The 26,518-nt window shown below is 41.0% G+C and overlaps 2 protein-coding genes across 2 annotated transcripts; one reads left to right on the top strand and one right to left on the bottom strand.

The window, feature by feature from the left end:
- Positions 1–1,632: 1,632 nt before the first annotated feature.
- METTL3 (methyltransferase 3, N6-adenosine-methyltransferase complex catalytic subunit) lies at positions 1,633–15,280 on the top strand. The gene is made up of 11 exons (XM_030844149.3): positions 1,633–1,865; positions 6,350–6,567; positions 6,663–7,067; positions 7,995–8,170; positions 8,768–8,984; positions 9,214–9,401; positions 9,777–9,815; positions 9,997–10,105; positions 10,226–10,291; positions 10,464–10,576; positions 11,208–15,280. Exons 1-11 carry the CDS (start codon positions 1,766–1,768, stop codon positions 11,317–11,319), a joined length of 1,743 nt encoding a protein of 580 aa, XP_030700009.1. The 5' UTR covers positions 1,633–1,765; the 3' UTR covers positions 11,320–15,280.
- Positions 11,303–26,474, bottom strand: TOX4 (TOX high mobility group box family member 4). The gene is made up of 9 exons (XM_030844146.3): positions 26,365–26,474; positions 26,086–26,154; positions 18,836–19,078; positions 17,682–17,942; positions 17,105–17,335; positions 15,614–15,694; positions 14,499–15,242; positions 13,350–13,513; positions 11,303–12,697 (listed from the first exon to the last, which is right to left on the bottom strand). Exons 1-9 carry the CDS (start codon positions 26,368–26,370, stop codon positions 12,637–12,639), a joined length of 1,860 nt encoding a protein of 619 aa, XP_030700006.1. The 5' UTR covers positions 26,371–26,474; the 3' UTR covers positions 11,303–12,636.
- Positions 26,475–26,518: the final 44 nt, after the last annotated feature.

Here is a 26,518-nt window from a genome sequence, read left to right as displayed (position 1 = left end):
AGTAGTCACTCAAATATTTTCTGAATAAATTAATGAAACTGCCACATTCCAAAACACATACATCTTTCTTCTCAGTAGTCTCCCTTCATATTCACCCCTTCCTTTCCATTACTATACATAGATAGCTTCTGACTTAAAGGTCCTATCATCAAACAGTTGCAATAGGCTACTGATTATTTTCCCTATCTCTAAACTTTTCTCCCCATCTCAATTCAACCAGAACACCAGATTCCCTAAAATATTCCCTATTCACAAACCTTAAAATGTACCCTGTTGTATGCTGAATAAATTGCAAGCTCGTTACTCAGGTAACATGTACCTTCTGCAATTTAGCCTCAAATATGGAAACAAATATTCTCCCAAATTCCCAAAAATAATTCTCTGTGTTCTAGCAAAATTAATCTGGGTCAGCACGGCACGCATCATGCTTTTCTACATCTAGTCTAGACCTTTGCTTTTATCATGTTCTTAGCCTGGAATTCTTTCCTATAGCTTCACCTACTGAAGTACTAGCTGTCACTCCAAGCCTGAACTTTGATGTCACCTCCTTGCCAAAGGGTCATCTGGGCTTGGAGTCCTCCCTTCTTTGCAATCACGTTTGTTTTTTAAGTCTATGCTCGGTGCTGCCTTAGTCTGTAAAGATGGTTCAATATCAATAAACTGGGTCATAGCTCCTTTACCATACCAGAAGCTCTGAAAGCAGGGGCCGTGCCTTAAGCTGTTCTTTCTGGCAGTGTTTGGCGTTCCGTAGGCTTGATAAATCAGTGGTTCTCAAATGCTTCCATTCAGAGAACCTCATTAAAAAAACGAAATTTTTAAGTTTACTACACAGAGAAGTGCACATACCAAAATGTTTGGCTCAGTTAATTTTCACAAACAACGTATTCATACAACCAGCTCTCAGAATAAGAAACACAGCTCAACCAGAACCTCAGGAGCCCCCTAGTGCCTCCTTCTGAGTATGTATGTATGTATGTATGTATTTATGCATGCATGCATACATTCCGAGCAGCTTGCGATCTGATTTCCCCGACCGCAGATTGCGATCTGATTTCCCCGACCGCAGATTGAACCGGTTCCGTTGGCAATGAAAGCGCAGAGTCCTAACCACTGGACCACCAAGGAATTCCCTGAGGACTCTATTTTAATTTATTACACATGATACTTGTAGATTTGGTATAAGCAAGAAGAGTGAGAATATGTATTTGTAGACTCATTATAGTATCTCTGCTCCATCAGTTATCCTCCCTCAAATATGCATGCGTAATGGCTATATTTTTGTAAACAAGTGCACGGGAACATGAAGCTACACCTTCAGTGGCAAAGGTATGTTAGTACCAAACTGTCAAAAGAAATTAGTGATCCTTCATTTCCAAAATCTAGACTACATACGCTGCCCCGCGTGCGCTTAGTACGACTGGAACTCATTTCCTAATATTCAACATGGCCGCATGCGCGGCTATAAGCAACATGGCAGCTCTGCCAGGCACCAACATGGCAACCACAGCCTCACCTCACCCGGAAGCGTGAAAGAATTCCCATAAAAAACATACCCGCCATTCCGCCAACACTTAAGTTGGCTCTCGTTTCAGCTTCAAAGGGAGAGCAAAACCGGAAATGACTTTCCGTCCGGTGCGTCTCCCGGGATCTCTTTCCGGTTAGGCTTCGGGTGTCCGCATGAGAGTTGGATAATTCTTGGAACTAGGGCTGAGAGGTGGAAAGCAGTCGCCCTTGGTTCGGGACGTGTCTGGGCTGCGAGACCGAAATGTCGGACACGTGGAGCTCTATCCAGGCCCACAAAAAGCAGCTGGATTCTCTGCGGGAGAGGCTGCAGCGGAGGCGGAAGCAGGACTCGGGGCACTTGGGTGAGGCGCGGGACTGTTGGGGCCGAGCCTTAGCCGGGGAGGGCTGGAGGGAACCCTGGAGAAAAACACAGCTCCCGAGTCGGTGCCTTTCCCCAAACTGCCGTTTCTTTAAGCCTTCATACACTGGTACTCTTCTCCCCCCACCTCAGCAGCACAGACGCTTCAGCCTGCTGCAAGTAGTCGCGGCTCCTTCCCAGCCTGGGCCCTGGTTCCGCCGGTTCCGCTTTCCCCGGCCGGAAGCCTCCGCCTCCCCGCGTCAGGTTGACTCCTCTTGAGTCTGAGAGCGTCTCACTTGCTAGGCCTTTCAGCCCCCGATCCCTCGAAGCAGCAAGTCCCTTTTTTTAGTTACTCCCGTGGCGCTTTGTTCTTTTCTCGGTTATAGCAATTGCTTTTTAGTGGTCATGTCTTTTGAGATTCGGGGCGCTGTGAGAGCAAGTACGGAACCTTTATATCCACAGTGCTCAGCTCAATGGCCCTCGCAGAGTTAGCACTCGGTGTTGCTAAACGAGTAGAGGAACTGGCATTGTCTTAGACGTTTACACACTGAGCAGGAATCTGAAAACATTTGTTTTTAAACTTTTTCTCCCCTCCCGTTTTCTCCTGTGTCACAGTCTTAAAACTTGAAGGAACCTCAAAAGGTTAAGTGCTACTCATACCACATCCCCAGCACAAGCCCTGAATTATCTAAGGCAAATCAAAGATCTACAAGGATAATGAATCCGTACCGCTCTTGTGCGTAGCTTGTTGCACTGTATATCAGTATACTCGAGTCCGTCTGTAAATCTTGTGTTGAAATATATATTAGGTCCATGCACTTGTAGTCTGGCCCTTGGAACTAGAAGATGCTCTGGCAGGGCTGTTATACCATAATCAATGAACATCTATCGAGTGTCTACAGCGTACATGAGTCCAGTTAGACAAAAGACAGTGTCCCTGCCCTCAAGGAGTTTAAAATTTAGTTGGGGATAAAGGAAGAGTCAGAAATACAATATGACATATGTAAAATGCCAAATGAATCGATTCCACAATGAGTACAGTGAAGGTAGAAGTAACAAGAGTCGGTTTAGCCAGTGAAGGCATCAGGGAAGAGTTGGCACTTGGAATTTGGTCTCTATGGCTATGTAGGACTTAGACAATTAAAGGGAAGGTAAGAAGGCAGGGTAAGTAGGGGAAGAAGTGCAAGTCATATTATCATGGATTAATTAATAGAAATTCCATTTCACTTCTCCATGGTATTAACCACACTTTGGTATTAACCAAACATTGCGCCATATGCAAAGTTTTTTTTCTTCAGTCAGTTCTTTTCTCACAGAAAATAAAAATTTTCTTACCACATCTAGATTTTTATAGCATTACTGAAATCTGATACTTGTTTACTTCTGAGGTTAATGTTAAAAGACAGGGATATTGAGTAAACTAAAATGTATTCGTGTCATTAATGAATGCAGAATACTATGAACCAAGAATCATTGGGAGACCTTTGTTAGCTGGGCATTTTTAAAGTACAACTTTTTAAAAAAGTGTGGCAAAATACACATAACATAAAATTTACCATCTTAACCATTTTAAAATGTATAGTTGATAGTGTGATGTATATATATTCACACTATTGTGCAACCAATCTCTAGAAGTTTTTTGTCTTGCAAAACTGAAACTGTACCCATTAAACAATAATTCCTAATTTTCCCCTCCTCCCGGGCCCTGGCAACCACCGTTCTATTTTGTTTCTGTGAGTTTGACTACTCTAGATACCTCATGTAAATGGAATCATAAAGTATTTGTCTTTTTGTGACTGGCTGATTTCCCTTAGCATGTCCTCAAGGTTCCTCCATGTTGTAGCAAGTGTCAGAATTTCCTTCCTTTTTAAAGCTGAATAATATTCCATTGTATGTGTGTACCACATTTTGTTTATCCATTTATCCACTGGTGGATACTTGCTTCCACCTTTTTGGCTATTGTGAATAATGCTGCTGTGAATATGGCTGTGCAGATATCTCTTCAAGATGCTGTTTTCAGCTTTTTTGGATATATAACAGAAGTGGAGTTGCTGGATCATATGGTAATTCTATTTTCAGTTTTCTTAGGAACCACCGTACTGTTTTCCATAGAGTAAAGTACAGATTTTTGAAGTGAGGATTATCACTTCCAATAAATATTTACTTAATTTTAACTGAAACAAAATAAACTTGGCCAGGCTTAGCACATTAATAAATATGTGAATTGCTCAATGTATTTCATCAATGGGATTGAAGATGTGAATATAGATGTTGACATGTTTTAGGGATCAGCAAGTTAGTAGAGCAGCCATATTTTTATGTCTTCAAGCTAGTATTTTGTTTATCTTCAACGGAGCTCTTAACCAAAGAATGAACTCAAGTATTAAGTATTCCTTTGCTGAGCCCAACACATTAAATTTTTCATTAGATTAGAAGCAGAGTGTCAGCATAGTTACCAGCATAATGGAAGCACTCAGTAAATATACTGAATTAATAACTGAACAAATACTTTCTGAAGGAGTTGGAGCTCAAGGATTCCTAATGATTTTCTGCCAGTGACCCATTTTAAGAATGATAAAACGTTGGAGTCTTTCCCCCAAATTTGTAGTGACTTCATGGAATTCACAGAGTGGCTAAAGCCCATTTATAAATAACAGTTGCATTAATCAGCTGTTAGATTTTTTCCAAAATATTAAACGTGAGCTTCCTCCTCCCAATAACCGGAAAAAGGTATTTTTTAAAAAAGATATTTTCAGCTTCAGTGTCCTGAATGTCATGAAAAGAATACTCCTAGGAGGTGTTACTAACACAAGGATTCATAACCAGAATCACAGGCTGTTTTTTAAAAGAACTGTATTAAAACAAGTGATCAGTCAGATAACCAAAGAGAAAAAAAATGTCTGTATCCAGTTCCAGGGATTGAAAATGTATGTTTAAAGTGGTTCTTTTCATAGACTTCTTGCTTACTTTAAGAAAAATTACACATGACTCAAAGAACATAAATTTAGTTACCAGAGAAAGTGAAAACTCTGTAAGAAGAAGAAATGTTTATATTATATTCTTGGTAGTATCAGGTTAATCATAAAAAGTACATTTTTAACTTATTGACATTTAACATTGGAGCAAAATCAGTGCTTTTCCTCAGTGAGATGATGTCTGTTAGGGTATTTGTGTGCCACGACAAAGATCCCGCGTGCCACAACGAAGACCCAACGCAGCCAAATAAATAAATAAATAGGATTATGGGTTTTTTTTAAAAAAGTTCTAGTCTGAGATCCAGCAGAACATAAAAGAATCATACATAAGCAAGGTAAAGAAAGTTCTGCAATTATTTAACATTTCTAGCTAGTATGGAATTGTGGAGTCTGTTTTCCATGTAGGGTATAAGTTATTTTCCTAAAATGTAACTGTTCCCCCAAGGTGTTTGGTATACTTCAGCTCCATTTTCCTTAGACTTCTGAGTTAAATTTTACTAAAGTTAGTTCCATTAGAGCGGAAATTTCTAAGTAACCAGAATATCTCTAAATGTAAACTAGTGGCCCACTTATATAGTATTTAACGGAATTCCAATACAGGTTCTGAATGTTTAATATTTCATCTGTATTTTAACTAAATAATCACAGATATTAGGCTCTCCCAAAGGTAATATTTTGTCCCGATTTGAGTTTCTTAACTCTTCTCAGGGTTATGTTGACTACCCAGCTTGTGAAGTACTAGAGTAAGTGATAAAAATATAGTCAAGAAATATCATTGGTGACCAGGGCTTCAGCAGTTTTATAAAATTTTTGTGTTTCACTTTAAAGGTCGCATCATTCTAACCCCCAACGCTGTCATTTTTTTTTTTTTTTTTTTGGCGGTACGCAGGCCTCTCACTGTTGTGGCCTCTCCCGTTGCGGAGCACAGGCTCTGGACGCGCAGGCTCAGCCGCCATGGCTCACGGGCCTAGCCTGGACCGGGGCACGAACCCGTGTCCCCTGCATCGGCAGGTGGACTCTCAACCACTGCACCACCAGGGAATCCCTCCTGTCATTTTTTATACCCTCTGATGTCCAATGGCCTTAATTCATTCAAATTCAATTCTTCAAAAAGATTTGATCACAGTGTAGGTTGTTGAAAATATTCCTGGCTTACAGGTTGATTATATCAGCTGTCATTTTAGAGTGACTAAAGGGAGGTGGTATGGACATTTAAATCTACCAAGCTGCTAATTTATTTCTTTGAAGCACAGCAAGGAAAGGAATTAGGAAAAGACCTCTCACCCAACAGAGAAAAGGTAAGTGGTTCCCAGAAAATCCAGGATTATCTTGGCAAAGCAGTGAATGCTTGAGTGTGATTTAATAAGGGGTATCTAGTGCTAAATCTGGTCAGAGAATTTTCTTCATGAAATGAAAGAACTGTGTGTTGTGAATGCTGGAGAACTTGACTCCTGAGGAATGTATACATTGACAATGGTTGCCCTTTTTCATTTTCATTTCTCTTCACTCCTAGATCTTCGGAATCCAGAGGCAGCACTGTCTCCAACCTTCCGTAGTGACAGCCCAGTGCCTACTGCACCCACTTCTGGTGGCCCTAAGCCCAGCACGGCTTCAGCAGTTCCTGAACTAGCTACAGACCCTGAATTAGAGAAGAAGTTGCTACACCACCTCTCTGATCTGGCGCTAACTTTGCCCACTGATGCTGTGTCCATCCGTCTTGCCATCTCCACGGTAATGACCAGATAAGACAAGGTTGGGAACTACCACTGTTTTTCTTCAGTTCATGGTCAGTGTCTTAATGCTTTCCCCCCATCCTCCTTCCTTAGCCAGATGCCCCTGCCACTCAAGATGGGGTGGAAAGCCTCCTACAGAAGTTTGCAGCTCAGGAGTTGATTGAAGTAAAGCGAGGTCTCCTACAAGATGATGCACATCCCACTCTTGTGACCTACGCTGATCATTCCAAGCTGTCTGCCATGATGGGGGCTGTGGCAGAAAAAAAGGGCTCTGGGGAGGTAGCGGGGACTATCACAGGGCAGAAGCGGCGTGCAGAACAGGACTCGACCACAGTAGCTGCCTTTGCTAGCTCTTTGGCCTCTGGTTTGGCCTCTTCAGCATCAGAAGTAGCCAAGGAGCCAACCAAGAAGTCAAGGAAACATGCTGCCTCAGATGTTGATCTGGAGATAGAGAGCCTTCTTAACCAACAATCTACTAAGGAACAACAGAGCAAGAAGGTAGGGGTAGATGGAAATGCTTTCACACATGTACTTTGAATTTTAGCTTTGGTTGAGAGGAATTTACCCCGAGGGCGAAGAGCAGTTCTTAGAATTCAGGGTTTAGAGCAGTGGTTCTCAACTGAGGATGATTTTACCCCCCTCGCAACCCCCAGAGGACATTTGGCAATGTCTGGAGACATGTTTGGTTTGTGACAGCACGGGAGCACTACAGGCATCTAGTGGGTAGAGGCCAGGGATGCTGCAAAGCATCCTACAGTCTTAGCAGGGCAACCTCCACACGACAAAGAGTTATTTGGCCCAGAATGTAAACAATGCACCAATGTTGGGAAACTCGGATTTAGAGAATCTTTTTCATTGTATCTGTTTGGAAGAATCATCAGATCTTGAGAAGAGGAATCCAAATATAGTAATAGAGGGGACGAATACTGGAAGATAGTCATATGGACCAATAATTATGGAAATTGATTGTACAATGTGGAATGGCATTGTAGTGGTTTCTGAGTCTATTAAATATTGGACCCACAATAGTTATCCATTTCCTACTGCTCCCCCACCCCCTGCTTATAGGATTGTTGCATAGGCTCTGAGCTAAACACTAAAGTGCTTAGCACTGTGCCTTGGTTCAGTACCTAATAAATGTAAGTGGTTTTGGTTGGAAGGAATGCTTTCCTGGGGAGGGGAGTTTAGCTTAATGCTTAGCAGTAGGAACCAGTCTTCTTATATTTTAATTTCATCCCAAATGCACATTTGTGAGAAAGGACTAAACCCATGACACATCTCTTCTCCTAGGGCTCCAATTTTCCCGTATTAACTTAGTCTATTGACCCCTCATAGGACATTGATGTCAAGTAGAATTTGCAGAGGTGGTTTAAGGGCTAATTTTATCTACAGACCCTTTTAAGACCAAGGTTTCTTCTGTCACAGGTTAGTCAGGAGATCCTAGAGCTACTGAATACTACAACAGCCAAGGAACAATCCATAGTTGAAAAGTTTCGCTCACGAGGTCGGGCTCAAGTGCAAGAGTTCTGTGACTATGGAACCAAGGAGGAGTGCATGAAAGCCAGTGATGCTGACCGGCCCTGTCGCAAGCTGCACTTCAGGTCTTTTGGGAGGGAGAGGGTTGGATGGGTCTCCTAGAAGCAGTCATTCTTTTTAAGCACATTTCTTCCGGTTATTGGGTTTCTGTCTTTAATCCTGTTATTAAGTGGTTTTAATATGATTTGTCTAAGACTTCCAGACTCTGAAGGTAAACTTTCAGAAGTAGTGTTCTATGGGAGGGAATACAGGCTGCACTCCCAAAACGATGTGAGATTTAAAGAAAAAAATGCCCCTCTGTTCTTGCAATAGCAAGACATCTCTGTCTCCGAGCCCCAGTGAAAGTTAAAGTTCTCTGGAAGAAGGATGATCTTAGGAGAAACAGGAACCTGGGCTGTTAGGTAGGTGCTTTATTCTGCTCTAACTAGCAAGCCCTTCCTTCCTGTCATAAGGAAGTTAACTCTTTGCTCAGAGAAGAATTAAAACTTTTCTTTAGTGTAAATTACAGATTTTAATGTCACCTGCCTTCCTTATTTGAAAACTTGTGGAGGCAGCTCTAATGATAGTGAAAGACTAGAAATTTTGCAACAATTTGGACCTCGAACTGCGGCATCTAACTGGAACACCATCTTGATTCCAATTCTCCCTTTTTATTTCCCCAGACGGATCATCAATAAACACACTGATGAGTCATTAGGTGACTGCTCTTTCCTTAACACATGTTTCCACATGGATACCTGCAAATATGTTCACTATGAAATTGATGCTTGCATGGATTCTGAAGCTCCTGGAAGCAAAGACCATACACCAAGCCAGGAGCTTGCCCTTACACAGAGCGTTGGAGGTGACTCCAATGCAGATCGACTCTTCCCACCTCAGGTACCTATCTGCTCAGAAAACTTACCTCAACTTAAGGACCTTTATCTTAGTAGGGTAGCCATACATGTAGGAAAGCAGGGCATAAATCACCAATCCGCCCTGCTGATTGGGAATGGAGTGGGATAGATACGCATCTAAGGGAATAGGAAAATCAAATGTAAAAAGAGGGACTGGGGCCATGAATCTAAGAGTAAAGGAAGGGAAGATGACTAAATACCACCTCATGCAGTGGATCTGTTGTGATATCCGCTACCTGGACGTCAGTATCTTGGGCAAGTTTGCAGTTGTGATGGCTGACCCACCCTGGGATATTCACATGGAGCTGCCCTATGGGACCCTGACAGATGATGAGATGCGCAGGCTCAACATACCAGTACTGCAGGATGATGGCTTTCTCTTCCTCTGGGTCACAGGCAGGTAATGCAGTTCAAAGATATGTAGGTATGGGCAGATATAGTATAGAGTGAGTACTGGGTGGGGATAAAATCCTGGGTTTTCCTAGCCCTGCTATTAAATATATAAGTGAGTCAGCCTTTTTTACCTACTGAGATCTAATGCCTGTTTATAACACAAATGACACATGAAGTCTATGAAACTCTACGTTTGTTGCTTGTGAAAGGTAAGGTCATTGAGAATAGATACTAAGTTTTATTTTTTCATTCTTAGATCCATTCTGTTGCCCTAATGGTGTCTCGCATGTTCACTGAATGTCTACTGAAGACAACACATGTATCTTGAAGGGAGAAGAAATATGGGCATGGAAATAGCTGTTTAACCTTTATTTCTTTCTAGGGCCATGGAGTTGGGCAGAGAATGTCTGAACCTCTGGGGGTAAGTAACGATCATTGTGTTGCTTTCTTTTGAGGGAAATAAGTACATAATTACTGTAGTTGATATGTGTTCCTTTCTTTCAGCGTATTCTGTGATTCCTTGCCTCTGTAGAACAGATGGCACCACCCCTAAACTGTGAAAGCCTGATTAAAGCTCCAATTCTTTTTCTTATACCCCACAGTTACGAACGGGTAGATGAAATTATCTGGGTGAAGACAAATCAACTGCAACGCATCATTCGGACAGGCCGCACAGGTCATTGGTTGAACCATGGGAAGGAACACTGCTTGGTGAGCAGCAGTGGGGCCCAATTCAATAGGTGGAGCAAAAAATAGGAATTGTTTGATTGCTTATTGAGAAACAGTTCAAATGCTGGGGTTTCATAAGGTAATCTGTTCTCTGGTGAGCAGGTTGGTGTCAAAGGAAATCCCCAAGGTTTCAACCAGGGTCTGGATTGTGATGTGATCGTAGCTGAGGTATGTACTTTGCCCAGGCATCCAAAGATGCACATTTTAAAACTGCTATCAGTTATTCTAGTCAGGTATATTCTTATCCCAGGTTTTCTCATTGGGATCATAAACATAAATGGAAAGGGCTAGAATTTCAATCTTGGGTAACTTAAAAGTAGCTAGAGCTTTTATTTCCTAGGTTCGTTCCACTAGTCATAAACCGGATGAAATCTATGGCATGATTGAAAGACTGTCCCCTGGCACTCGCAAGATTGAGTTATTTGGACGACCACACAATGTGCAACCGAACTGGTAAGGTGACCAGAGAACATGCTAGCCCCCAAGGGCAAAACTGTTTATGGTCAACGACAGAAGTTAGTAGAGCTTCACCTCACATTCCACTAGTCTATAAATGGGCTTCAGAGGATTCTTAAGCAACCAACAACATTCATTGGGAACCCAACAGGTTTTAAGATTTAAACCACTGCTCTTAAGGTCTCCACTGTTACAACCTAAAGATCTTTGTTATTCTATGGGATGTACTGAATCAGCCCCCTGGTGGTTACTGAGAATCTGTGTAATCTGTCAACAATTTTAATTTTTCATTCTGTTAGTAGAGCTTTAAAAGACGTGCTGCTAGCATTTCACTAATCCAAAGGACACTCACTGGCAGCAGCAACTTTGTGAAGTAGGCCTGGTTAAACATAAGTTATTAACCCTTAATTAGTACAGATCCAGCCTTTTTTAACACCAGAATCTGTGCCCAATTTCTAACCAGCCATACTACCATATACTATACTAATAGTAAGATCTTTTTAAAAGAATTGGCACGAATATTCAATGAGATGATAGGCAGTCTTAATAAAAAGTACGTATCTTTTAACAGTATTAAGCCTTTAAATTCCAGGATTTTTGGTTTGCCCCATCTTTCCCCATGCTTCAGGATCACCCTTGGAAACCAACTGGATGGGATCCACCTACTAGACCCAGATGTGGTTGCCCGGTTCAAGCAAAGGTATCCAGATGGTATCATCTCTAAACCTAAGAATCTATAGAAGTACTTCTAAACCTAAGCATCCGTAGCCATGGCTCTGCAGGCTGCACCTGAAGAGTAATATTTGTACAATAGTTATTTTCCTTATTTAAATAAAACTTTGTATTGTAGTTGGGATTTCGAGGTCAAGTTCTGGCTCTGCCACTTAACAGTGTGTGATCTTGTGTAACTCATCTCTCAGTATGATTACTTATATGTAGACTGGGAATATTACCTACCTCATGGGGTTGCTGTAAGGGTTCAAACTAAATGAATGCTTGAAAAACATTAAAATATTGATTATACTGTATAGGATCAAAGTGATTAGCAATTAGTGCTAGTAAACATGGTAATCAAGAAGGGGGTTCTCTGGGACAACATTTCTTAAGGTAAGATTTGAGTTTCATTTAAGATTATCATCACTAGGGCTATCATGCTCGAAATGTTGCTTATTCTGTTACAACTATGTGGCTTTGCTAGTCTATTATTCGTTTATTTCCAAGAAAAGTGAAATAAGCACATCTTACATTAAATTTAAATAAGTGCCTAGAGTATGCAGAGAATTAGCCTATATATTATATAAGTGAAAACACCTCTGGCCTATCTTTCAAAAGATACTTCATCAAACACAAGTGAACACAACTTCTTTAAACTTTGGTGAAACCTCTTATATTAAGGATGTAGAGTTCTGCCTTTTGCACTCATAAACTGTGATAACTGAGATAAGAGCGTTGACTACAGAAATATTGCAGAGAAATAAATAAAAGACGCTCCTAGGTGATGTTATTTTCTCTACAGCCCAGTGTGCTTACTATGTTGAAAACCTTTGTTCTCAAAGTAATTAATGTGCAGATGTGATAGTAATAGTTCCCTGTTTAAGAGGTAACCTTTAATGCAGCCTTTTTTTAGCCCCTTTAAAATGGATGCACACAGTGATGTTTTCTCCTAGGCTCAAAGCTGAGTATTATCCTATCATTTTAATAGTATTTTAGGCAAGTCCTATGACAATTATACCAACAAGTTTTCCTCAAACAATTCCCCACCCCTAGCCACCACCCCTATGTTCTGCTTGTTCATATGCCCTTCACCCTTTCCCCTGTTATTATCACTGATATCTCTGCTTGTACGTGAAAGTAAAAAGCAATTCCAGCAAACTCAATGGCCCTGCTCCATAGCCTGGCCCCTGTAGAAGAGAGACAAAAGGGGAGTAACGTGAAGGACATAAAGGACCATCATGGGTTGAGATCAGGCACTACCAGAAGCCCAGCTTGTCTTTTTAAAAACAGGCTCGGTGGACATGTTCCCAGCAGGTAAGTCTTCACTGGCTTGGAGAACAGGACTACTTCACAAACACTACTGTGTTTGAGTTTCTAGAGGCTACCCAGGCCAAGAAGACATCCCTAAGAAAGAAAAAGATACACACAAACTCAGAATTACAGCCTAGATATATTCTTTTTAAAACTTTGTCTTAAACAAATAGGTTGACATATATCACCCAATAGGAATATAAAGGCAGTGGGCCTAAGAGTCAGAAGTATAGGCAATCCTAATTTACTTTGGAGGATTTGAGATAGGAAATACCAATGCCTTGTTTCATGGATGTAGGTCAATCTCAGGAAAATTGGGGAAATGGGGAAAATCTTCAGAACTTCTTCCCTTTCCCCCTATACTTAGCACCTTATTGTGCTACTTACCGCCTATCCATTCCTTCTCAAATTCTAATTCCCTAAGAGGTCTGATTTGCACTAAGGAGATAAGCTAAACTAAGATTCAGTCACCACCAGCTTGATGTGTCATATTTTTAAAGAGCACACACAGAGGTAATGTAACTGAAAAGTGTGAACTGCTCATTATGTCATCTTTATCTACATGGCAAATGTAAGCTTTTTTTAAGCAGGGGAACTTCTCTAGCAGCTTCTACAATCAGATGTATACAGCAACCTACTCTACCAAAGGTAAGGTGGTACTGATTATATGCTCAGGGTTACTGTGTTTTCCAACACAGTTAATTTAGTCATACTTGAATTATAAGAAGGGGAACTGTAAGCTCACCTGCAGTGCTTCACCACGCACTCATTGCTGCAGTACTCATTGTCCCAGTCCTTACTCACAACGGGAGGGTTCTCACAGCCGGACCTCACACATCGAGGCTGGGGTGAGAGCGTCATAGGAGACCCACTCACCAATTCAACATCCATTTGAGAAGGAGACTCAACCTGTGAGAGGGAGAGAGCACCAAAGATGGATTGGATTGCTACTTACCTAGCTAGCCAGCTAGTCAAATTAACTCTAGGATCCAATGGAGCAACAGATGTTACAGTCCCTCACAGATGGGGGTACACTTCCAAAAGAAGGTGAGTTCTTGGTCTTCTCTATATCCAGCTTTAGAATTTTGCCATGCAGATTGACATGAAGATGCTTCCTATAAGGGGAATGCTGCCATACTGCTAGTGTTTAATCTTAATTTTACCCATCACTGACTTTATTCTACAGTTGAATAATATTCCTCTGAAAATATCAAATCAATAGAATGTGAATAGAGGTTGGGTCACCTCAACTAAGATCAGAGACTAAGAAGATAAAACGTGGTGCCATTAGCAAAAAGGAAAAAAACTTAGAGATTAATAGTTTCCTGGTTTTGAAGGGGTGGGGTGGGTGGTATTTTTCTTTAAAATGACTGCTTCATTCATTGTGGGACTATAGTCACAAACAGACCTATATTTCAAAATGACTACTGGTCAGGTGCAAATTAAAACTAGGGTAAATTGGCATCTGTTTGTTTCTGAAAAGACTCAATGATACTAACCAGTTGAATTTTTCTACCTGTATTCCCTACCCATCCCCTTACTTAAAAACATCAAGCCAAGCAGTCAAGGTTTGAGAGAAATGGAAGGATTTATCTCCAAAGCTTTGGATCCTTGGGTAAGACACCTGAAAAATAACTCTATGCTTAGGATATATCTTTAGTTGACTACCGTATTACTTCTGCTTAGTTAAGGAGTAGTCTAGGATAGGAGGCCCTCTTAATGTTTCTCACCAAGAACACTACAGAGTATCTTGCAGGGAACTGACAGGATATTTCATACGCCTAGTTGTGCCAGGCATTAAATGCTAGTAGCAACCCCTGCTTTTATTAGGTCAACCAAAAATGCTTACACATTTTCACTGGTCTAGAGGAAATACTTGAAAACAGAGGCTCACCTCAGGAACTACATCTGTGATCATCTCACAGATTGTCTCAGGAGAGGTTTCCTCCACTGTGTGGGTCTCAGGGCTGCTGTTCACAGGCCGCTCCGGACTCCTTTCTACAGGTGGTGGAACCAAGGTAGTCTGCATTTTTAGAGTGGGTGGAGGCACAAGCTTGACCTGCAGTGGCGGCGGCTGCTGCTGTAGATTGATTCGAAATTTCTGAGGTGGGGGCTGCTGCATGGCCTGCAGCGGGGGAGGCTGCTGCAGAATGGCGACTTGCTGCTGAGCCGGGGGCTGAGGCATTTGCTGCAACGGAGGGGGTTGTAGTCGGGGCGGAGGCAGTTGCATGGAAGCTGCTGCTGCAGCTGCTGCCTGCAGCACTGACCTAGTGACGATCTGGGCTTGCTGACTAGGCTGGATAGTAGCTGTACTGGTTTGGCCTAGTTGGATCCCCCGGGAGGTCACCACTGTGGCTGGGATAACGGTAACCATCCCTCCTTGAGACATAGTAATAGAAGAGGGCAACATCTGTTTGGTAATAATCAACTTGGTAATATTGGGCTGACCCCCAGCCCCAGAAGATGCCTGGTTTGCTACATAGGATGAAAGAGTGGAATTAACAACAATGGAAGGAGACAGGGCAGGGGGCTCTGTTGAGGCTGCTGCTGGAGAGGCTGGCTCAGCAGTAGTCACAGGAGGTGGAGAAGGAGTCTGTGATGGGGGCGCTGGATCCAATTCCACTGTTTCCACAGTAGCCTAAAAGAAGACCAAAAAAAAAAAAAACAGGAGATTTATTCTCTTCCCCAGGACATCCTCACTCTAATCACCTCCCAAGAAAAGGTACATCACAGATTGGGGAGGCGGGGGGTACGAAGAGGAAGAAAGAAAAAAGAGCAGCCATGTGTCTGCCTGGCTAAAGTAAACAATGAAAATAAACTCAGACCGTTTGGCAAGGTTTACGATGGAAACAAATGGGAAACCTGTTACATATTTTTGAGCTTTTAATAACTATATACTATTAATAGGTTCCACAGGTTTTTGGTGGTATTTACTTCTTATAATTGCTAATATACAGCTTTAAAAATGTTTTTATTGGTTTAAATATCCACCTACCCCAATCTTCTTACCTGACACTCTTGATTGTCTTTATAAGCAGCCAGAGCCTTCAGATACTCTTTCTTGGCAGCTTCAGTTTTCCTCTTATATACCTGCATGAAAGACAGTTTAGAAAGTCCACAAACTCCTAGTAAAGACTGATAATCCTACATCATTCATCAATGAAAGACAATTCATCTCAGTCTAAATATTGACAACTCCTGAAAGCTAGTAATCAAGACAGCCACCATGGCAGACTTTCCAGTGACCATGCATCTGAAAGCCAGCCAATCAACAGTAGGCTTGCAGAATAGCTACACTTCTAAAGCCAACAGCAACCCTTGCTCACACCTGTGTAACCAGAACAAATCCTGACCCCCAATAAGATGAGTAGTCTGCTTAGTCTGGGATTGTGTCTAACCAGTATACTTTCCCTTAAGGAAATGTGCTAAACTGTTTGCAATGATAGCCACAAGAATTCTTCCTGTGCTGCATACCTAGTCTTCCATCAACAGCTGAAACTTATTTCCCATTCCTTTGAATTTGGGCTAGCTCTGTGAGTTGCTTTAACCATTAGAATGTGGCTGAATTGACAAAAAGAGAACTTGTGGACATCTGTTTTTGTTCTCTTGGAATACTGCTCTAACTCTGCCATAGTGTAAAGAAGCCAGTCTAGCCTATTTGGAGGATGAGAGACCATGTGAAAGAGAACCAAGGCATTTCAGCCAACAGGTAGCACCAACTGCCAGGCACGGGAGCAAGGTCATCTTGATAAGCCATACCAGCTGTTGTTTGGGTACGACTGTAGGAATGAGCCCAGGTAAGAACACCAGGAAAAACACCCAACCAATTTACAGAATCATAAGAAATAATAAATTGGGGACTTCCCTGGTGGTCCAGTGGTTAAGAAATAAGACGACCTGGGGAGTGTAAGGTAATGATAATTATAGCCATCTTCAATTTCAACTGTATCTTATATTCATGTAGTATCACAATTTTCATTTGTTTAATCCAGGTTAAATTTAGGGAGGTTAACTATAGTTCTCAAGTTTATATGAGGCCAATGAAAAAATTCAAACTTTGCTGTGGATTTTAGAGTTAGCTACAGCATGCAACTCACCAAAGAATAGCCTAATTTTACAGATAGAAAAAAAAGGCATAGAAAGTTAGATTCAGTGTTTTTTATAATAATTTTTTTTAAAATTTGTTTTTATTTATTTTTAAAATATTTAAATATTTATTTGGCTGCACCGGGTCTTAGTTGTGGCATGTGGGATCTAGTTCCCTGACCAGGGATTGAACCCGGGCCCCCGGCATTGGGAGCATGGAGTCTTGGCCACTGGACCACCAGGGAACTCCCTATAGTATTTAGATGGGTATTTGGGATTCAGTGTATGGCTGCAACTTTTAAGATGAAGGATGATCTTGAATGCCATTAACAAAGAGCTGATATGAAATAAGAACACATAAGGAAGTTAAAACTTGAACATTCACTAACCACTAGTTCCTTGTTATTTGCTCACCTGTTTTTGCTCCTCTCCAAGACTGTCCCACATGGAAGCCACAATTTTTGAAACCTCCCCAAAAGTGGCATTGGGATTCTGTCCCTTGATGGCAGCCTGTGTGTCACGAAAGAATAAAGCATATGCTGAAACTGGTTTTTGAGGTTCATTAGGATCCTTCTTTTTTCTCTTCTTTGGGGCCTTCTGCTTTTTCCCTGCTTCCACCACAACTGTCTTCTGGCTGGGAAGTTGCTGTGGGGGGGGAAAGAGAGAGAATTACAAGAAGAAGAGAAGTATCATGTCGGGAGAACTGAAAGAAAAGGACTTTTATATGGGGTAAACTAGTCACATGAATGGAATTCTCAGAAATGCTAAAAGTAGAGGCAATAGGATTAAGACAGTAAAGTACGTGAGGACCAATAAGAATGGAGATTGGAAGGAGCATTATAAACTATAACTAGAGAGGCAGGACCCCATACCCAGAAAAGAGCAGAGGAGACAGCAGGGCAGGAGTAAAGAATACTTAGTAGGAGCTGTAGGTCAAGAGTTTTATCCCAGAATAATATGGCAGATTTGATTTTGGCAGGGAATGCCTCACCCTCCGGAATTCCTCAACACCATCCTCATGAAGTGAACTAGTAGGTGAAGGTGTGGTTGAAAGACGATCCTCAGGTGACTGGGCAGGTGGCAGGATGGTGCCACCCCCTAAGCTCAAACCAAGTTGAGAACTCAGTTCTGACTGATCAATGGTGGTCAACTGGCTATGCCCCATCAAGCCAGATGTCATGTCTGTCATTGGTACATCAATTGTAACAGGTGGATTGGCGCTATACTGAGTTCCTATAGAATGATCCAAGTCCTGAGAGAAGCAGAAGGACTAATTAAACACTAAATATAAAAAGCACTACCCTTCCCTTCCCCCCACCGGAATTCAGGACAATTTATAAACCCTCTGCTTACCCAGAAAGTATCATCATTTAAACAAAGATCAAATAATTTGTCTACATATAAAACATATTAAGCTTTTTAATAAAGTACAGAAATTACAAATTGAGTACTAAGTCACTTCTTTGTACTCAAAGGCCTATTCCAAAATAACTAAAAATAACCAAAGAAGTCATAATTTTGGACAAGTTAATTTAAAGAGCAAGTAAGTTATTCAGTAATCTAGAGAGAGTGATGACACACAGGGGAATGAAAAACGTTCTCCCTGTACCCTCCTAAATAACGGCTCTTAAAGCTGCAATACACAGGCAAATCAGAGTGCATAAGGGCAATGTTAGAGATGTTTGGCATCAAGTACAGTGGGTGAAGATGTGCTACTAATGAGATGTGCTAGAAGCCCAAATACACTGATTTATAACACATACTAATCCACAATTAATACTTTTGGTTCAGACAGTTTTTTGAATACATCCCTCAGCATGCCAGCAATCACACTCACACTTGAATCCTAGGATATGAAAGCCATAGTAGTAGGGAAAAAACTTTTCTTTCAAAAATCCCAATAAATCATTTTCATTTCAGGGTTAACACTGGACATCTTACAATTTTAAACCAGTTTTCAAGTAAAATTGATTCAGATGATACATCTCACTTATTCAGGGGAAACGAGGTCTTTGTTGGTGAGCCTTTAGCCAAAAGAATGGAAAATAAATACTACCCAAGTGTAGCAGGGAATAGAGTTACTTATGTCTCCCCTAACACCATGCCCATGAGCTTGGGTAAGCCTGATAATGTCTTGCCCCTTACCATGGTCAAGCCCCCACTCAGGAGCCCCCCGCCCTGCTCCATCAAGCCATGGGTCATGCCCACAGGCATGTCCAATGTCTGGACCCCATACTGGGCTGAAAAGCTGCCATCCTGAGAGGAGGAAGGGTCTGCCAGGTCATCAAAGTGGCCAACCACATCTGAGACAGCCAGTGAGGGATCAGAATCCAAGGAGATAGGGGGGATTTCAAATTCTTCATCACCCAGGCTTGGTGTATGGAACGTCTGTAGGGAGGAAAAAAAGGGAAAAAGACTTAGTGGGAAGAGGAGGAACTGCATACTGCTAAGTGAAGAACATGGCTGAGTACTGGAGATTCTCAGTGTACCTCTTTTTGGCCTGGATACCATTTCTGTTATCAATTTCCTAGGACCTATTTAATTTTACAAATAAATCTTCCTCATATCCTTGGCCATATGTCACATACAAGGCTGCCAACATCAATCACAATTTTCAGTTCTTTTCTCTCTTTTCTACCTTTACCATCTTGGTTGTCCTAAACTATTTTGCCTATTGGTCTAATGAATGATTCTTTCAGCACCATTAGTAGGGACCCAACCTTTATAACCTGTTTAGCTATGATGCTTAAAATCTCTCTATTCTAATAGACAGCAGTTATTTCATACTTACTACACCTGAACTGTTAGACCACAGAAATTCATTGTCAACTAGACAATTATACTTTGACTGTTGTTTTAGGTTCCTTTGAAGCAGATCCTAAAAGGATCATGGGAACTTTATGCCCCTCTAAAATATATGCACTTAAGAGTTTCCTACCACTTCTCCATTTTAGAAATCACGATACTAACAACAAATAAAATTTCCATGTGTACAAGATTTTTGGAAAACCCAACAATGCTAAGATAAGGATAAGAGTGAGGAGAAAAACCTTCATTAAGAGATATAGCCAGAGGGCAAACTGGTTCTCTAACAGTTCCTGAACACATTCCTGTCTTGCTCTGAACAAGACTTTCTGCAAGAAAGGAAGAAAAAAATTATTCCAGGTGAAGACCCAAATCCTTCCTCTGAGTCCAACTACAATAATAATACACTATTTCTATTCTGAATGACGCCACAATTCACGGAGCTACAGACCAATGTCTGACCTAAGATACATTAAATGTTATGGTTCCTTTTGACACTAAAAAACTAAAATGGCAGCATCTGCAGCAACAGAGCCTTAATAATGGCAAGAGACTTTGGTGTCACAGAGATCTGGGTTCAAGTCCCTTCTCTGCCATTTACTATATGACCTTGAATGGATTTTCCTCATCTATAAAATGGGACTTGTAATGGTAATCTCCTTATATGGTTATTATGAGGATTTATGGGATTTAGTATACAAAACTTTATCACATGGCCTGATACATATAACTGCTTAATGATAATATTAATATCCTAATTATTTAACTTAACACCTGCCCCAACCAATTACCACAGATTGCTGGAATTTTAGAAACTTTAAATTCTATCAACCTTGTCACATGGCACAGTAAATACCAACTGATTCAGATCAAATTAAATAGGTACTCACAGTTTCGGGGGTTTTTTCATGATTAAGTAAAGCATTCTTTAGGAATTCCTCAAGACTTTTCCAAACCCAGAAAGGGTCTCACTAATATCAGCATTTTTAAATTTTGCTAGAAAGAATATTTCCAGCTAGTAAAACCAGGGAGAAAGAGCATGCCTGTGAAATGCTTGATTTCTCTGAAATCACATCACACTGAGAGAAGTTTCCTAAACGACAAAAAGATATGTATATAGCTTCATTTCTATATTTTCCTCCTCCAAGAGCCTTACTATTTTACTTAGCATGGTAAAAATTTGTGATATAACATGAGAGGAGCATACATAAAGAGCATGGGAGCAGACAATTCTTTAGGAAAAACTAAAACTCTCCCCAAGAACTGAACTTTTCTCAGTACACAACTCATTTTTGTTATTGTGTGGAAGTTGTTAACTTCAGGTCCATGATTTTTTCCTGAGATTTCAGTTTAAGTTCATGTGCTCATTTTTCAGGAAGAAGAGTACAAAGATTTTTACCAAATTCTCATGCAAACAAACAAAAGTTACAGGGGCAGGAAAAAGGACCTGGGGAAACATTTACTGTACTAGATTTATAGTTGTATAATAGTGGTGTACAATTTTTTAAGAGGATACAGCAAAAGTAAAGCAAAAAATGACTATCCTATTCTGCTTACCACAATAAAAAAGCAACTCTGCCAAGATATGAAAATGATACTATAAATGAGAACTGAAAAAGAATAAAAACTCATATCCAAAACAGGAGACCAGTGTTCTGCAAAGGACCAGCCCTCATAAACTATCTGGAGCGCTCTCATGGAGTACACTAAAAAACCAGACATGTAGAGATTCCATAGTAACCAATTAACAAGACATTCTTTCTATGTACCACCCCCTGGAATGTGCAAACAGCTTTGTTATTCAGTATCTGTGGCTTTAACGGTGTTTTTTTTGATTTTGTTTTATTTGTTTCTTCCTTTAAAAAAGAAGAGTAAAATAATGGTAATGATCAAGAATACAGAAAGGTAAACCACACACATACTAGAATAGAGATCCACTCTAAATCTTTTACTACCACAAGTTATCTGTAAGATTATAGGTAAATCCAATATCTAAAGTTATTTTATTTTAGTGGATTCACCACATAACTAAATCATACTCTAGATTGTCAAACATAAAATAAAGATAAAACTGTAGCAAATATTAAAGTAAAAATAAATGATTTGGACACAGAAGGTGGAAATAGGAACATGATACCACTACCTTCTCAACTCAGCTTTTGTTTCCTTCTCTGTTAAATTCCTGGGCCTTTATGAGGAAGAAAGCAGTTTGGGAATTACACTTTATAAGCAAGGATGCTTAGCATTGAGAGAACCAAAATATAAAAAAATACCATTTCCCTATCTTTTCACATTCCTCTATATCAAAGCACACAATCCAGTATTTCTTTAAGTACTTTCTTGTGTAGATTATTCATTTTAAGGAAATTTATTTTAATCAAACACCTATTTATTCAACATTACCCCGGTACTACAGATTATTAAAATAGTTTAATTGTTTTTAAAAACTAATACAGTAGTGAAAATTTTAACTATTCAGCCTGAAATCATTAACTGGTTCTAATGATTACTTTTCCTAACTAAGGATAGTTATCTTTATAACTTATTTCCCCAGAGTGCTCAAAGCACAATATCATTATTTAAGTGCCAGCCTAAACAAGAGAAACAGAAAGATTAAACTCCCTTCAGATTATACAGCTTTCCTATCTCAAGCAATGCTGTAATAAATGCTAAGCCTTCCTCTCTGGACATGTACTTTTAAAAAATTATTATTTCTTATTTTACTAAGGCATAACTTATGTAAAGCACATAAATTTTAAGTGTATGGCCCAATGAATTTTTACATACGTAAACACCCAATTAACTACCACCCAGATAAAGATACAGAACATTTCCATCACTCTAAAAGATTTTCTCATGCTCCTTCCTAGTCAATACTCCCTCCCTTCCACAACAGGTAGCAGTATTCTGATCTCCATCAGCATAGTTTAGTGTGGTCTATTCTTGATCTTCATTAAAAAATGAACTCATGGGGACTTCCTTGGCAGTACAGTGGTTAAGAGTCCACGCTTCCACTGCAGGAGGCACAGGTTTGATCCCTGCTCAGGGAACTAAGATCCCGCATGCTGTCAGGTGCACCGTCCGCCACGCCCCGCCAAAAAAAAAAACTATTATAGTGTCTACCCTTTTTTGTCTGGCTTCTTTTACTCAGTAATATATTTTTGAGATCACCCAGGTTGCATTTATTAGTAGTTCATGCTTTTTTATTGCTGTGTTGCATTCCTTTTAACAAATTAGTTTATAGACATCTGGTTTTGTTTCCACTGTGTAGCTATATAAATAAAGTTGCTGTGAACATGTTTCGGTTAGTATATGCACTCATTTCTCTTACGTATATAACAAGGAGTGGAATTACCAGGTTACAGGGTAGGTATATGTTTATCTTTAGTAGATAATGCTAGTTTTCCAAAGAAGTTGAATCAATTTACACTCTCACCAGCAATGATTAAGAGTTATCTATATCCTTGCCAACTCCTGGAATTGTCTTTTAAATTTTCAACATTCTGATGGGTGTGAAATGGTATCTCATTGTGATTTTAATTGGCATTTCCCTAATGAGTGACGATGACAATGACACTTTTTCATACGCCTAATAACAATTTGGATATCCTTTCTTGTGAGGTGCAAGTTTATTTATTTTATTTTTTTTAATTTATTTATTTTTGGCCACGTTGGGTTTTCGTTGCAGTGCGTGGGATTCTCATTGCGGTGGCTTCTCTTGTTGCAGAGCACGGGCACTAGGCGCATGGGCTTCAGTAGTTGTGGCACGTGGGTTTCAATAGTTGTGGCTTGCGTGCTTTAGAGCACAGGCTTGGTAGTTGTGGCACAGGGGCTTAGTTGCTCCATGGCATGTGGGATCTTCCCAGACCAGGGTTCGAACCCGTGTCCCCTGCATTGGCAGGCAGATTCTCAACCACTGCGCCACCAGGGAAGCCCTGAGGTGCGAGTTTAAATATTTTGCCCATTTTAAAATGGGATTCTTTATTTTACTCTGCATAAGTATTTGAATATATTCTGAATATGAGCCAGATACATGTATTAAAATATCTTCTCCCAGTCTGTGAATTTCGGGAATTCCCTGGTAGTCCAGTGGCTGGCACTCGGTGCTCTCACTGCCAGGGCCAGATTTGATCCCTGGTCAGGGAACTAAGATCCCACAAGCCGCATGGTGCAACAACAACAAAAAAAAAGGTTCTTAATTTCAATGAAGTCCAATTTTTCAACTTTTTTATGGTTATTACTTTTGTGGACATTTCTTTTTCTTGCAAGAAAACTCTAAAACTTACTCTTCTAAAAGAAAAAAATTTTTTTAATTACCTTTATCTAGTTCTAAGACATATTTGGGGTGGCTCACAGTAAGACCAGAAAAAACAAAAACCACAAACCAATTGAAATAAAGGAAAAACAAATTAAAAAACTGAAACAACAACAACAAAACCAAACAAACAAGGGGGGAAAGAAAGGTGAAGAAGTTGTAATGACAAGGAGAAATGTTAACACTGACAGGGCTCTAGGCTAAAGGAATCCACTGAAATTTAGTTATGAGCTTCTTGGCAAAATAGTTTTTTAAAACATTTCTTAAAGTCATAAAAGCAAAAACAAAGGATAGACTCAAACCCGGAAAGTTTCTTGATGAGCCCAGTGTGAAATTTACAACACTCTAAATAAAGAAATTTAAGGACTTCCCTGGTGGCACAGTGGTTAAGAATCTGCCTGCCAATGCAGGGGACACGGGTTTGAGCCCTGGTCCGGAAGATCCCACATGCCGCATAGTAACTAAGCCCATGAGCCACAACTACTGAGCCTGTGTTCTAGAGCCTGCACGCCTAGAGCCCGTGCTCCGCAACAAGAGAAGCCCAGCATTGCAACAAAGAGTAGCCCCGGCTCGCTGCAACTAGAGAAAGCTCTCGCGCAGCAATGAAGACACAACGCAGCCATAAATAAATAAATAAATAAAAAGAAATTTAAATGTGGAGACCTGATTCAGAAGAAATTGGCAATGATGCGTTTTCATGTGGATGAGCCCAATGTGAAATTTACAGCACTCCAAACAGTGAAATTAAACCATGGAGATATCACTCAGAAGAAACTAGCAAAGAGACAGCAAAGCATCAAACAGATTTTTGTTTTATATTGTTTCTAAATTTGCTGCTTATCTGATTCACACTTTCCCCGGCTTAGAAGAATAATAATGAATAGTAATCACGATAAAGCAGTTTAAAAAAAGCAAATGCTCCTTGCTAATCTAATTCTCATCCACGAAAACATTAAATTTTGTTATAAGTTCATTCAACAGCAATTGATAATTCTAGATACAAAACACTGATGCAAATGGTTTACACAACGTTTTTAAAAAAACTAAAATCCTCAAAAGATAGTACAAAGTTCAAGACTTCAGTTTCTCAAAGACCGAAAAATTTATTTTTCTGTTCCATCTTACTCTTTTGCCTTGCCTAAGCAAATGATACACTTACGACAATATTTCAACTAAAACTCTTCCACGAATACTAAAGGACCTCACCATGATCGTTACTTCTACTTCACATCATCATAAAAAACTATTATTACAGCCATCTGACAGCTGGGGAAACTTGTGACATACAAGGGTGAAGTAACCTGCCCAAACTCTGAGTCACTGGCAAACAGAAATGCATGGTCTAGGGACTTCCCTGGTGGCGTAGTGGTTGAGAATCTGCCTGCCAATGCAGGGAACACGGGTTCGATCCCTGGTCCGGGAAGATCCTACATGCCGTGGAGCAACTAAGCCCGTGCACCACAACTACTGAGCCCGTGCGCCACAACTACTGAGCCTGCACTCTAGAGCCCGCGCGCCACAACTACTGAAGCCCGTACACCCTAGAGCCCGTACTCCACAGCAAGAAAGGCCACCGCAATGAGAAGCCCGCGGACCGCAAAGATGAGTAGCCCCGCTCGCCGCAACTAGAGAAAGCCTGTACGCAGGAACGAAGACCCAACGCAGCCAAAAATAAGTAAAATAAATAAATTTATTCAAAAAAAAGAAATGCATGGTCTACTCAACTCCCTTCATGTTTTCTGGCAACTATTTCCTTTCATCCTGTCACTAGCAAAACAAGCTAACACCATGTAAGTAAACATAACTATTAACTTTTCCAAAAATCACTGGGTAGGAAATTTAAATGAAACAAAGACCCCTTCAACAAAGTATGTTTTAAAAATGAACACATTCCACAGTTAACCTCTGGTAGGTAAATTCCTTCCCTGTCTCAAATTTCTTTGGCTTAAACAATTTCTCCCCGCTGCGATCTCCCAAGATTATTGTAGTTATTTCTCCTCCACGAAAGGAGACAATTCCACTCTGTATTCCAATCCAGATCAGTCTGAAATAGGTTCGGTCTTTTCCAACGTCCTGCTTTTCTGATGACAGCAGCTTCCCGGGCCATCCCCATGGTCCTCATAGCCTGTGGAGGCAGCTGCCACTTTTCTCCAAACATCAATCGCGGACCCCGTTCCCAACACCCGGCCCCTGGCGTCCGCGCTCTCCTCCCCACCACCCGGCCCCGCCGCTGCCTCACGCCCTCCCCCCCGCAGCGTCGGCAGCTCGTGCTCACCTCGGCCCCTGACAGGAAGGGGTGCGAGGGCCCTGTGATCGTCAGGTAATTGTCATTTCCTCCGGGAAACTGGAAACCAAAAGAAAGCCGCGGGGATAAGTTAGGGGAAGCAGGGAGTTGGCTCGGAGCGACAGATTCTGACCCCGACATTATGACATCACTCCCCAAACCCTGCTCTCTCGCCCCTCCCGTCAGCAGCCTCTCCGCCCGGCTTCCCGCCTCTGCTTCAACCCCGTTAGCCAGGCTCTCTCGCCAGCCTTCTAACTCTGAAGAGCCTACCTCCATCTTCACACAACGCCTACCACGGTCTCAGTGCCCTCATCGCTCCCACCGCCCCACTGGACACGGAACTGCCGTCATTTCCGCAACGACGTGCGTCGCTCTCCGCTGATTGGAAGGAGCGCCGTGGGGCTGTTGCGAGTCAGCCCGGGAA

This window comes from Globicephala melas, chromosome 2 (assembly GCF_963455315.2).
Source record: "Globicephala melas chromosome 2, mGloMel1.2, whole genome shotgun sequence".
In the NCBI taxonomy this organism is placed as follows: domain Eukaryota; kingdom Metazoa; phylum Chordata; class Mammalia; order Artiodactyla; family Delphinidae; genus Globicephala; species Globicephala melas.
The sequence above is the reverse complement of the archived record's forward strand: the minus strand, read 5'-3'. Positions and strand labels throughout refer to the sequence as shown.